The sequence below is a fragment of the Nomascus leucogenys genome, chromosome 6 (assembly GCF_006542625.1).
Source record: "Nomascus leucogenys isolate Asia chromosome 6, Asia_NLE_v1, whole genome shotgun sequence".
NCBI classification, from domain to species: Eukaryota; Metazoa; Chordata; class Mammalia; order Primates; family Hylobatidae; genus Nomascus; species Nomascus leucogenys.
The window spans coordinates 97467897-97482433 of NC_044386.1; the positions used below are offsets into that span (position 1 = coordinate 97467897).

The 14537-nt window shown below is 44.2% G+C and overlaps 1 protein-coding gene across 1 annotated transcript in view; it reads right to left on the reverse strand.

The window, feature by feature from the left end:
- TBC1D2B (TBC1 domain family member 2B) overlaps positions 1 to 14537 on the reverse strand; it is an 82958-nt gene that overhangs the window by 16804 nt on the left and 51617 nt on the right. The window contains exons 5-9 of the mRNA XM_030814865.1: positions 13610 to 13848; positions 12505 to 12888; positions 6184 to 6294; positions 4879 to 5072; positions 1180 to 1674 (exon numbers count right to left, since the gene is read on the reverse strand). Coding sequence (XP_030670725.1) covers positions 1180 to 1674; positions 4879 to 5072; positions 6184 to 6294; positions 12505 to 12888; positions 13610 to 13848 — 1423 coding nt within the window. The remainder of the gene's footprint in view (positions 1 to 1179; positions 1675 to 4878; positions 5073 to 6183; positions 6295 to 12504; positions 12889 to 13609; positions 13849 to 14537) is intronic.

Below are 14537 nucleotides of genomic sequence, written 5' to 3' on the forward strand. Positions count from 1 at the left end.
TTTTTTTTTTTTTTTAAGACAGAGTCTCGCTCTGTTGTTCAGGCTGGAGTGCAGTGGTGCAATGTTGGCTCACTGCAACATATGCCTCCCGGGTTCAAGCGATTCTCTTACCTCAGCCTCCAGAGTAGCTGGGATTACAGGCATGTGCCACCATCTGGCAAATTTTTGTATTTTTAGTAGAGACAGGGTCTCACCATATTGGCCAGGCTGGTCTTGAACTCCTGACCTCAGGTGATCTGCCTGCCTCGACCTCCCAAAATGCCGGGATTACAGGTGTGACCCACCGCACGCCGCCAATTTTTTTGTATTTTTTGTAGGGACGGGGTTTCACCACGTTGCCCAGGCTGGTTTCAAACTCCTGGACTCAAGCGATCCTTCCACCTTGGCCTCCCAGAGTGCTGGGATTATAGGTGTGAGTCACTGCACTGGACCTTTATCCATATTTTTAACAAGCTTGGTTACCTACTTTCATTACACAGAAATATAAATGGACAGCTGCAAGGACAGCAGTAAGCAGAAAGCGCGCCAGCCAGGTAAGAAGCAGTCAGAGCAAAGTCCAGTGACAGGAAGAGCTTTGTAGGGAGCAAACCTCAGCCCTCCTGAGGTCTTGTCCCATCCCTGCACAGCTCAGGAGGATGAACACCTACATTACCCAGAAAACATGAGAGACTTTTGGGCGTCCTCTGCCTATGGAAGTAGGGAAGTATGCAAGACCTGTTAAAGGTTCTAGTTTAAAAGGAAACAAGTTTAAGTCCATGAAGGGCTAAGTTTCAATCAGCTGAATAATTGTTTGAGGCAACCTCTTGATTCACAAAAAGATCCTGTATACTGCATAAACAAGGGGTGACCACCAATTTCCATTCCATGCATTACAAACTAATAAAATCAAACTTCTGATCAAAACCCGAGTGCGATGAGAATAGGAAAAAATGAGACTCCAAGTAGTTTCAAATGAATTTAACTCTTGTGTTCCTAATACTTTCTAAAAGCATGTTTGTTTCTCTCAGTTCTTCTAGAACTGGGGATACTATGTAATGAAAACTGGCTTGCTGCAATTACTTTTTTCTCTTAAAATATTGACTTTTCTTGGCCAACCAGGAAGGGAGGGAGCTGTCAGGCAGCACCGGTGCCTACAAGTTGCCTAATGGCAAATGGGAACATTTTGTGCTGTGCACCCACCTGTTTAGGCCTTGACAGTAGCCGATATCTGGATTCCGCCAGGAGAAGGCGAGGAGGACATTGCGTAACTTCTGTATGCCTTCTGAGGTGGGGCAGGAGTAATGTTTGTTGTTGGGCAGAGTTCGCAGCAAGTCCAGCTCAATCTGCTTGGAGGCCGGGTTCTGTTTCTCTAGCGCCTTCTGCAGCAAGGTCTGGAAGTGGCCAGGCTCAGTGTTGTCCTTGAACTTCCTGGTGTGACGGTCCACACACCACTTCCACACCTTGGAACGGTGCTCGTGGGGAATGCCCGCACGGATGAGGTTTTTTAACTCTGGAGAGCACATCATCTCCCTGTTCACTGTACTTGCAAAATAGTTTTCCCACTTGACCCCAGTGGAGACTTCCTGGTTTTCTGTGAGGTAGAGAGTCTTCAGATCCAACGCGCGGACCTTGGCAACCAACTTCTCTTCCTCATCATCCTCAGGTACAGTCCTGAACCCATAAATATCATATTCACTGTTGATAAAAACAAGAGGAAAAATTAAAATGACAAAGTTTTAGCAACAAAGACCAATGCAACAGAAATAGAGAGTCTGGAAACCAAATCAGGCACATGTGGTACTTTGAACTATGAGAAGCATTTCAAATCAGTGAGGATATAATCAACTTCTCAGTATATAACGCTAGGATGACTGGCTATCTATATGCAAAAATTAAATTAGATATCTACTTGATACTATACAGGGAAAAAAAAACAATCCCAAACAGTTTAACACTGAAAATATGAAATACATGGAAGAAAATGCAGGCAACAGCACAAAAACAAGATTGATAAATTTGGCTACATTAATGTATGTGTATGTTTCTTTATCATATATATACTACATATGTATAACTTTATGCTTAAAAATATCATTTTAAAAGATTTAAAAAAAACAAAGAATGTATTTATAAGCTATTAGGGATAAGGGTGTTCACGTCCCAGTTAGTGAAACCTGTGGCTATTTTACATTACATGGCAACAGGAATGTTGTTAATGGAATGTTAATGCAGTTAAGACTACAGAACTTAAAACAAGGAGATTATTTGGGATATCTGGGTGGGCCCAAATATCCTCATGAGCCCCTCAAAGTGGAAGAGTCAGTCAGAGAAATGTCAGGCAGGAGAGATGGGAGGTGTGAGAGGGGCTGGACCTGCTGCTGCTGCCTGGAAGATGGGAAAAGGGGCCACGGGCCAAAGAATGCAGAGGGCTCTAGAAGCCGCCAACCACAGCTGATAGCCAGCAAGGAAATAGTGACCTAGTCCTACGACTGACTGCAAGGAACTATATTCCGCCAACAACTTAAATTATCCCAGAACCTTCAGAAAAAAATGCAGCCCTTAATTAAACCTGGATTTTAATCCAATGAGACCCATGTTGGGCTACTGACCTACAGAACTATTAAGTGACAAATTTGTGTTGTTTTAAGCTACTATGTTTATGATAATTTGTTGTACCAGTAAAAGAAAACTACTACAAAGGCCTTTCACACACTGCTGCTGAGCGTAAACTTACTCAAGCACTTTGGAAATCAGATCTAGCAGAGTTAAAGGTATGTATTTTCTATACACTAGGAATTCCACTTCCAGTCTGCACCCTAGAGAAACTCTCTCACGCGGGCAAATGGGAATATGGACCATGATGGTCCTTGCATCACTGTAACAAGGAAAAATGGAAAGATCGTAAATGTCCTCCATGAGGGGAAGGAATAAAGACACCATGGTAGATTCATACAATGATGTTCTACAAAGAAGGTAAACATGCTCAGTCGTGTGCATCTGTAGTCCCAGCTATTTGGGAGGCTGATGTAGGAGAATTGCTTGAGCCCAGGAGGTCGAGGCCAGCCAGGGCAACAGACTGAGAGACCCCATCTCTTAAAAAAAATAGCTCAGGAGTAACTTTTATCAACCTGGATAACTTCAGAAAATAATGTTGAAGGAAATAAGCTTCAAAATGATATGTATCTGGGATTAGTATGTAAAAAGGTATCATCAGTCAGAAATACATACTGAAGTATTTACAGGTGGAATGATGTTGACGTCTGGCATTTGCTTTAAAATATTCCAGAAAAGGCTGGGCGCGGTGGCTCACGCCTGTAATCCCAGCACTTTGGGAAGCCGAGGCAGGCAGATCACGAGGTCAGGAGATCGAGACCATCCTGGCTAACATGGTGAAACCCTGTCTCTGCTAAAAATACAAAAAATTAGCCGGGCGTGGTGGCGGGCGCCTGTAGTCCCAGCTACTCAGGAGGCTGAGGCAAGAGAATGGCGTGAACCCGGGAGGTGGAGCTTGCAGTGAGCCGAGACTGCACCACTGCACTCCAGCCTGGGCAACAGAGCGAGACTCCATCTCAAAAAAAACACAACACAACTAAACTATTCCAGAAAAAAAACCGTGGGGAGTGAGGAGGTAAAATGAAACTATATTGGCAAAACATTAACAATTGCTCAAGTTAGTTGCACACAGGGGTATATGTTACATAATTCTGTCTACTTCTTTGTATGTTTTAAATTTTCCATAAGATAAAGTTGAAAATAAACCAATATACATGGTTATTCTACATATATATAAAATTTGAACACACATATAAATAGTAAGAGCACAAAACGCTTTCACATGGGAAGAACACACAGCACGTTTAGAAGCGCTCCAAGAGCTCATAAAAGTTAACAGCCACCACAATGAGCAAAGCAGCAATGCCCAGCGTACAGGTGGCGCTACTGCACCTGGGAACCCGACTATCCAGGCTGAGGGCCTGTCCTCACCATTCACAGGCTGGGTGACTCTGGGCAAGTTATATCACTTCCATACCCCACTTCTTCACTTGTAAAGTGAGGATATAAACACCTCACTGAGCATTAAGTACAACTCTGCACATAAAACCCTTAGCAAAGTTCCTGGCACATGGCAAACATCCATAAAAGTGTTTAGTAAAGATGGTGTTGGGCACTTTCTGAGCATATTTCTGTCATCTGAGTAGCCCAAACAATGCAGGCTGGTGCTGTAAGCTCAGAGAAGGGAAAGGTCATGTCAAACTGAAGCAAGACTTCACCTGGGCCTACAGGGGTGGGGCAGGAGAAGCAAGGAGACTGCAGTAAGCAAGGCCTAGACACAGGGCTGGTCCTGAGTCGTGGAAACAAGAGGAGGCTGAACTGCGTGAATCTGTAGATTTCTCCTGGTTCAAGTATTTCATGAGTCTCATATTTTTTAGAAAACAGGTTATGAGAGGGTTCTTAATCCAAGATCCATCATGGGCTTCCAGATTCAGTGCTTTCCCCCAAAATATACGGGGTGTGTGTGTGTGTAGTGTAAGCTCAGTTCCCCACTTAAGGGCCCCCTTTGTTTTGAACCACCTGTGGGCAGGGCTATGTTTTAGGAGAAGGTTCCTATTCCTTGGAAGACTGGCTCCTCCTGAAGTAAGGAAGGATCAGAAGGAAGGCTCCCTTACTTACACGAAAAATAGGTCTTACAGTCAGAAGACCTGTGGTAAGTCCCTGCTCTATGACTTGATTACTAGGGGAGAATGAAGACATTACCTGTTCTGCTGACCTGACAGCATTTGTCATGAGCACCAAATGAGACACACAGTTGTGTACGGCTCTCTGCGAATGGTTCCTGCTGTTGAAAAAGGGACTTCAGAAATGGGGTGCACTACCCCCAAAAGTCACTAGCACATTTACCTGACAAGATGAGGTTTAACAAATGCTTGCTCTGGCTGCTCTTGGCTCTCAACCTGCAGAGCATCCTCCAGCAACTGGGCTATGACCTCCCGGGTGGGCCCCTGGTCTTCTGAGCACACTGGTGTCTTCATTTCTTGGAGCAATATCAGGTATTTACTTTCTATCTGGCAGAGCTTGGCTTCCAGGCTAGAATACTGCAGAGAATGTGGTGGTTACCTCCATTCAGACAGACACAGGAAGAGCAATCTTTTAGGTACTCAAATAACCAGTGAACAACAAACCTAAAACTATTAGGAAGTGAGCCAGAGACAGACTGTAGCAAAGACAAGAAATTAATGTATGCCACAGACCACCTTTCATGTTTAAAATGGCCTGCAGTGGGCCCCTCTCTTCCTTATAGAAGGAGTGCTGATAATCAGACCTCTGGATGCCAACAAATGCATCACCTCTGGACAGAGGTGGAGAGAGCAGCAGAAACCAGGCTACATGCCAATTACTGAGGTCCAGCTCGGTGCCATGTGGCACATGGCCCATGAGTGGCCACTCCATGCTATACCCATTCTTTCTTAGGACACTGTGGTCCAGGACTAGCTCCCATCTGCCACCTTATCAGACAAATCAAATATACCCTACAAAACATGCAGGAATAAGGTCTGGGAAGATGCTTCAAGTTCTGTTCAAAAAAGTATATCAGGTATATAACAGCTGTTGACAAGTGTCATTTGATTACAGCTCATTTGATGACAGCTGAAATGTTTGTGGTCCCATTACACTTTGTGCAAAGCCCCTTCCAGCCATAATCATATCGGACTTTCACACCAACCCTATTGGGTTCACAGAGGAGGCATTCGCCTCACCATCTCCATAAATACAAAACTGAACAGCATAAATCAAAACCCAAATAATCTTAATTTAGGGGACCTTATAATTATGTACTTACTTTGTTTTCTTCAAAATCTATTAAAAACGCTTACGAACAAAGGTAACACACAAAGAAAGCAACACCTTATGTTCTTTTTTTAACTAGAGAAACTGAACACATTTTCTGTAGCTTCTCATTCTTACTTATCCAGTTTATGTGAAAAACTCACATCTCAGGGCATTTCTCTTTGTCTTCATCAGAGATAATAAAATGAGACTAACTATACAGCTCTATGTACTATATATATTTTAAATATATTTTGTTATCAGTAACCACATCTCTCCAAGCCTGGGAGTTGAACCGCTTTGTAAAGCATGTTTATTTTTAATGGTTTCCTAACCTTACCTCCCACCAGGTAATAGAATCCACCTATCCTGACCCACCTTTGCCATCAGATCCCTCTCTCTCCTTTCTGCATTTCTTCGTAGAGCCGAGAGTTCCAAAATCTCCTTATTTAGAAATTTGTTTTGGGTTTTGTACCCCTGTAGATTATCCTGTTAGAAAAAAAAAATCCCTGAATTCACATTGGTTGAATATTGACTAATTAATTACCTTATGTAGTCAGTATCTTGCTGCTTCACCAATCAAATAGCCCTGCTAAGTTAGAGTAAGTTCTAAAGAATTAGAAGTTGTTAAAAGGCACTTCCCAATTAATCTTTTTGGCCATTTACAGTAGTAGAAGGCAGGCAGGCATGATTGCCGTAATGGAGATGGAGAAGATATTGTTATTTAATTGTGGTAGTTTTTCTCAACTGATGACAGGAGAAATAAATATGACATATTCCTAAATCTATGCAAATATTTTATCTATCCATATTCCATATTCATTGAGGTGGTTAAAAAAAAAGCAATACCTTACTTTTTTTTTAAACTAGAGAAACTGAACATATTTTCTGAAGGTTCTCATCTTCACTTATCCGGTTTATGTAAAAAAAGGCTACATACATATACAGCCCATAACTAAAAATGACTCTTAATAACAAATCCTATGACCTACAATGTATAAGGCACGTAAGAGAACATATTCTTCAACATTGAAAAATTTCAAACTTACAGAAAAGTTGAAAGAAAAGTACAATGAACACAATATAGCCTTCACCTAAATTAGCCAATTGTTAAATTTTGCCTATTTGCTTTCTGTCTATAAAAGAACATAACAAGCTGGTGACAAGTTCTGCCGAGTCCAACTTTGAGAGCAGGTCGGGGCGGGGCACATGTCATGTTGGCTTCAGCCCTTGAAACTCCAAGCAAGAAAGCTGAAAGGAGCCAACAGCAACAAAAAGCAAACCAAAAAGGGGGTGAAGTGTTTTCATGTAAAACACTGAAAATGAAGCTCAGAAAACTTCCTTAGACTTTCCTAATAATAAAAACAATGAACTGAAGAAGCTGCTAAGGATACTAATCTGGAATCACCTCTGAGGCAGTGACTTCTAAATGTTCTTTACAAATTCAGTCTTTTATAAACGTGTCTCTTCTCCCCCCGCTTCTAATTGTTTCTCTTTTATAATCTGACAGGCTGGTGTGTGAGGTTCCTGATCTCCCAATCACAGAAGAAATTATGTTCAAGACAGCTCAAAGGGCAGGCCAGGGTAGTCAAGATAGACTCTGGTGATATCACAGGCAGGAGACTGCTGCTGTTCCCCAGAGATGCGGCTGCAGAAATTCCCCGTCGCCAAACAAGAAACCACCACGGGATTATACCACTTCCCCCATAAAGTGCAGAAGAACTGAAAATGGTTCAATGTTGCCTTTAATCGCTAACATTTACGGAGCACTTGCGATGGGTTACAGGTGCCCCGTGCTAGGCATGTGAGATTCCTAATCTTGTTTAAAACTCCAAATCTTAGGCAGCCATTCTCACCATCTTTGAGGTGAAGAACTGAGCCATAGAAAGCTGCCCAATTACCGTCTAGCCTGCAAATCAGACTTCTGAAAGCCAGACCAGTGGGCTCTTAGCTCCATGGTCTCAGGCCCCGACTCCCACTAGAACTTCGATAGGCATCATACTCAGTCTGAGCAAATTCAAGTACTTGTCACGTCATGACAAGTACTTGAAATGTTAAATGTTGGACTTCCTTTTCTCACCTGAATCTTTCTACTGGTGTCTTAAAAGCTTTTTTTTTTTTTTTTTTTTTTTTAAAGAAACAAGGTTGGCTGGGAATGGTGACTCATGCCTGTAATCCCAACACTTTGGGAGGCCAAGGCAGGAGGATCACTTGAGGCCAGGAGTTTGAGACCAGCCTGGCTAACATGGCGAAACCCTGTCTCTACTAAAAATACAAAAAAAAACTAGCCAGACGTGATAGCGCACACCTATAGTCCCAGCTACCCTTTCTGAGGCATGAGAATCACTTGAACCCAGGAGGCGGAGGCTGCAGTGAGCCAAGATCATGCCACTGCACTCCAACCTGGGTGAAACAGTGAGACTCTGTATCAAAAAAAAAAGGGGGGGGAGATAGGGTCTCACTCTGTTGCCCAGGCTGGAGTGCAGTAGCATGGTCATAGCTCACTGCAGCCTTGAACTCCTGAGAATAAGTGATCCTCCCACCTCAGCTTCCTGAGTAGCTAGGACCACAGGCATGGCCACCACGCCAAGCTAATTTTTTTTGTAGAGATGAGATCTCACTATGTTGCCCAGGCTGGTCTCAAACTCTTGGCCTTAAGTGATCCTCTTGCCTCGGCCTCCCAAAGCACTGGAGTTACAGGTATGAGCTACTGCACCTGGCCAAAGGTCTCATATTTGGAAACATTAAGCAAACATATTACTAAAAGGCAGGTCAGCCAAAGGAAAGCTGGCTGGAGGGCAACTGAAGAAAACACTCAACAGTGATGGATAGAGACTGAGTGATATAAGGTGGGTCAGTGAAAGCAAGTAACATCAGCTGCCATGTATGTCTTTAACTTAAAACTTGTGTTACAGTCTAAGTAAGTCCTGATCATTTATATTACAGATACTTTCTCTAGAATGATGATGATGATCACAGCAATAACACCCAACAGTGAAGACCTTATGAGGAGCCAGGCACTGTGTGAGGGAGGGCTTTACATGGATTACCACCTGTAACCCTCACAATACCTATGAGGAAAATAAGCACTATTTCACAGACAAACACACTGAGGCAGAGACATGAATTCACCTGACCAAGTCAGAGGTCCTAAGTGGTGATCTGGGTTTGAATCCAACCAGGGCTGGCTCCAGAGGCCATGCTCAATGTAAAGCATCATCCCATGCTGTTCCACATCCCCTTCCCTCCTGGTGCTTGCTCCAGTTGTAATTCTGCTTTTCTGTTTGTGCCTCTAAACTAAACTGTGAGGCCCAGGAGTGCAGTGCCTGTGTACCCGTGCAGAGTAAAAGGGTGGGCACATAGCTGGATGCACAGGTGAGCTGGAAGCAGGAGAAGCTGTAGGCACGGAGGTATTCATCGAACAGCAAACGCAGGAAGAAAGACAAGGATGAAGTAAATGATAACACAAAGGATGGACAACACTGAAATCGCTAATGAAAGCCACATGGAAGTGCTGGGGCCACAATGCTGAATGGAACAATCCGAAAGTCCATATACTTCAAAAATGGAAGAATTACGGAAACACAGAAAAGGACTGGAAGGAAACATGGAGAAATAATGACTTAAATCACTACGGTGGCAAAATCCTAGGACCCATGTTTATTCCTGCCTCAGAATACTATAGAAACAAAAAGCATTAGACCACACCAAAAAAAGTTAGCAAATTCCAAATGGCAGAAATCTTTACAGGCAGCATCCACTGACAATAAAGCATGAAAACTGGTCAAGAACAGCAATAGCAAAAAAGATATATAAACATATCTTTAAAATTAAAAATATATAAAATATACTTTAAATAAATATATCTTAAATATATATATTTTTCCACTTAGACATTTTAAACCTGGAATCAGAAGTAGGAATCAATATTTCTTCTTCAACCATACCCTGTCTAGAGCTGAAGGGCTATGAGGGAACACACATGAGAACACCCACTTCTGTCTGTGCGCTCCCTCTTTCTCCCTGGAGCCTTTCCAGTTCTCCCAGTGCCACTGCAGAGGAGACCTGCATGAGGTGTGAACACCTTCTGCATTGCAGAGGGACCCCCAGCACTGGCAATAACAGAGCAATGTCAGAAAGCATGAGGTCATGGACCCAGGCAGGCCTCAACTGTCTCGTCTGGAATCCACCTAACAACCACTTTGCCTCTTTATCAACTGTCACCACATCACCTCACAGTTGTGATATGTTGGGGCCACAGGCTTGTTAAGTTATTAAAAATTGTTAAACTTGTTGAGAAATGTTGGAGGAAAAAAACTTCATGGCTCAAAACCGCTCCACCCATTATGCTGCAAAAAGAAAAGAGGAGGGAATGTCCTGTTCTGATCAGCGTTGTATCCCGATCAGCTCCATTAGCTGTCTACAGAAGGAGCTGCATAGTGGAGACAGCCACGAAGCATACCCTCCACACACACCCCGGCTCGCTCCCCGGGAAAACCTGCTCCACACATCTCCCCCACTGCCGAGTGTCACGCACGCCCTGGAAACCCACCACTATAGTATTGTTCTACACACTACAGAAATAGACACACTTGCAAAATAAAAATTTCACCTGTCTGCTGGATGTAATGGCTCATGCCTATAATCTCAGCATTCTGAGGCCAAGGCAGGCAGATCACCTGAGCTCAGTAGTTCAAGACCAGCCCGGGCAACACAGCAAAACTCTGTCTCTACTAAAAATATAAAAATTAGCTGGGTGTGGTGACATATGCCTCTAGTCCCAGCTACTCAGGAGGCTGAGGCTGGAGGATTTCTTGAGCCAGGGAGGTTAAGGCTTCAGTAAGCTGAGATTGCACTACTGCACTCCAGCCTGGGCAACAGAGCAAGATGCTGTCTCAAAAAAAATAAATACATAAAAATAAAAATTTCTGCTCTCATTAAGTAATCCCAAAATGTGTATTATTGATGGGTATATATTTAGGGTCATGTATATTCAATGTTGTGTACATTAAAAAACCCAACTTCCATTGGCAATGCTAACCAAGACCTCTTATTAAAAAAACAAACAAACAAAAAAACACAAAGCTTATTTTTTTTTCTTGCAACGGGGTCTCACTTTGTCATCCAGGCTGGAGTGCGGTGGTAGGATCTCCGCTCACTGCAGCCTTGCTCTGCTTTCCAGGGCTCAAGCAATCCTCCCACTTCAGCCTCTTGAGTAGTTGGGACCACAAGTACAAGCCACCATGCCTGGCCATTTTTTTTTTTTTTTTTGGTAGAGACGGGAGTTTCACTATGTTGCCTATACTGGTCTCAAATTCCTCGGCTCAAGCAATGTGCCCACCTCAGTCACCCAAAGTGCTGCTATCACAGGCATAAGCCACTATGCACGGCCAGCTTTTTTTTTTTTTAAATAGTAGATATAAGTGTAAAGTATTGAGACCAGAGGTTTTATTGTTGTTTTGGATTTTCTCATTCATAAATCCTCTGGGCCTCACATATCCAATGGGTGTTGTCAATAAGAAGTGGTCACTATGGGGACCATGTACATATTCCAGCCATGCTGCCATGATTCCAGTGTTTTTACTTCTGTTTTGGAATTATCTTCAGGGTCCCTAGCATGCCCATCATTCCCTCACTCAATGCATTGCCTGAAAGGTACTGCTAGGCATGAAGCAAATGCTCAGTAACAACCTGGACAGTAGCAAACCTCTGCCCTCCAAGGACAAGCTCCATCCGGAGCCAAACACCCTCGGAGACATTATTTGCAAGAAGAGGGTGGCCAGGTGAGGGACGCCTTGGGGCTAGGTGAGACCAGTAGCTACAGACATGTCTGGGGTCTGCTGGGGTCAAATGGGCTATACTTGATGCCCCATGTCCTGGGGGCCACTTGTCCACCTAAAACCTCTCCCACAAAGTCTCAAGAACTGGTGGCAGCAAGAATGTTATGATCCTCCCTGTGGCCTCCCCTCTGAATCATTAGGCTTCTCTATAGGCAAGAAGAGAAATGCAGGCTGCCCCCACCTCTCACAAATGCTGTGTGTTCCTCCTACCGCATCAGCTGGTCACCACCCCAGGCATGACTAGGATGGTCACTTCTGTTCAGGAAATAGCCTCCCAGCCTGAGGGCTAGCCCAGAGAGGGACACGGGGAGGAAAGCTGTCCTTCCTACTAAGTGTCAGGACCCTCCCACCTTGGGTGTTGGGGGCACTGACTGTGAACAGGCCCTCTTCCCAGGCCTACTTGGAAGCTGGAGTCCGCTTCCCCAGCTAACCCCATACTAGCTGTTAGGAACAATGCTCCCAAACCAGGCATCCACTAGGTCCTGCAGCAAGCTGTGCAAATTGTTTGTGTGTGATTTCATGTACACAGGAGGGGCAAGAAACAGCCTCCATATGCTACAAGGGATAATGAAGTACTAAGGGTGGTATATATAGAAAGGGAAGTCTTAGTTGCCTGAAAGCAAGGGACGGGAAGGATTTGAAACTGTTCAAAGCAACAGCAAGAGTTTCCTTTCCCAAGGAGGCTCCACAGAAGATTAATGATTATTTGATGATAAGTCCTGTTACACTTGTGAAAAAAAAAAAAAAAAGGTGTGCAGCTGTTCTGCTGTCACACCAAATCAGTTCACGGAGGCCAGGCCTCTAGGGTGACATCGGTGGTCTCCCATGCCAATCACGAGAGCCCCTGCCCTGCTCTTACTTTCAGCCTGTCCAGTTCCAGCTGGTCCCTGGCAACAGGCGCAGCCGAAGGGGAGATGGGCGCCACGGTGGGAGGAGGCCCGTTGCCCTCGCCCTCACTGAGCTTGATGATGACCTCATCCTTGGCTTGGATGGTCTCCATGAGCATCCCCAGCTGCTCGTTGAGCTCGCCCACTTTGCTCTTCAGCGCCCTCACTTCCTGCTGAAGACTCTCCTTCTCCAAGTTGAACCTCTCCAGCTGGCTGGTAAGGCCCAGAATCTGATCATCCTTTTGGTGCAGAAGCTCGAGCGTGTCCTTTGGGACCCCCTCACAGAGCCGGCTGCTTGTGAAATACTTGTCATACTGGGATGACCGGACTGTCTGCTGGAGCAGTCGAACAAGCTCCTGGGAGCCAAAAGGAGAATGGAGTGAAGGGTGAAAAGAGCAAGGAGAGGAGGAAAAGCAGAAATCATGACAACATTACATGGAGTAATCGACAGAATTTTAGGAAATGTAGAAACTTTACTGGAAACATTTTAATAATGAACTTCCTCTTGAAGGATCTCAAAAATAGAGGAAAAAAATATTTACTCCATAAAGACTGTCTGTAGAGAACAGTAATAGGAAACAGGAAATAATGGACATGTCCACTGTAATTAGCAATGGCGTCCAGTAAATGTTCATGGGTATTAAAAAATCTGTGCTCTAAGAGTCACTGAACTGCTGAACAATTAAATGCAATTAGATCTGATTAGCTCAGGAAACTGTTGTTGAATAGGATGCAGAAACTCTTTTTAATGACTGTTAAAGAATTCTGGGCTGAGACTGTGTTTAGGGAGATTCAACCTCAGGGGCAGGACTGGGCTGTGGGTGCAGACAGCAACCTCCTCTGTCCTCCTTTGAGAGATCTTCACTCTCCTTGCAAATGCAAACACCTCTGAACCAATGATCAAGCACAGCAGCCGTGCCTAGATGACCACGAGGGCAATATGAAACCTCCAGGGGAAAAGCAACTCCTGGGAAACAAAGCTGTCCCCAGAAAGACTCAGGGAAACATAAATTGGGCTTTACTCCTCCCGTCCTTGGCCTGCTGAGGTGGGGTAAGACAGAAGCCAGAAGAAGTTACCTTCTGACTGGATAGGTCTTTCTTTAACTGTTCCAGCTCTTCCTGCTGGCTCTGGACCTGCAGTTGCATTTCGGAGACCGGCTTCCTGATGCTGACGCTGCCACTGCCTGATGTGCCTTCACCTGAAGGATCACCACTGCTGTGACGATTTTTGTACGACCCAATTATGTCTTTCAAAGGGCGCTTTCCTTTGTAGGGGTTACGTCCAAAATCAAAGGGGAATCCTGAGCCAGTTACTCCTACATAAAAATAAAACTTGTATTTTATTATTATTATTATATTTTTGAGACGGAGTGTTGGTCTGTCGCCCAGGCTGGAGTGCAGTGGTGCAATGTCAACTCACCGTAAGCTCCGCCTCCCAGGTTCATGCCATTCTACTGCCTCAGCCTCCCGAGTAGCTGGGACTACTACAAGCACCCGCCACCGCACCTGGCTAATTTTTTGTATTTTCAGTAGAGACAGGGTTTCACTGTGTTAGCCAGGATGGCCTTGATCTCCTGACCTCGTGATCCTCCCTCCTCAGCCTCCCAAAGTGCTGGGATTACAGGCATGAGCCACCATGCCCAGCCAAAACTTGTATTTTAAACAAAAACCACATCTTCCTTTTGGAAACTATAACAAAATAAAGCATCCCCACAAATCATCCTCCAGGGAGTTTGGCATCCACCACCTTGAGAACTACAGGAGATTGATGACTCTGCCCCCACTGCATTCTAGATAGTAACCAACATGCTTCAGCCAGAGATGATTGATTCCCCCCACTAGATCCTTCCTTGGAAGACTGTATCACAGGATCATTTTTCATGGAAAACTAAGACATACTAAGCATCCTATTTTTGCTAATTTGTCCTTAGCAAAAAACCAAAAACACTCAAATGTAGGTTGGTTTTTGTTTTTTTTTTAACATACAAACATTGCTATACTTTGA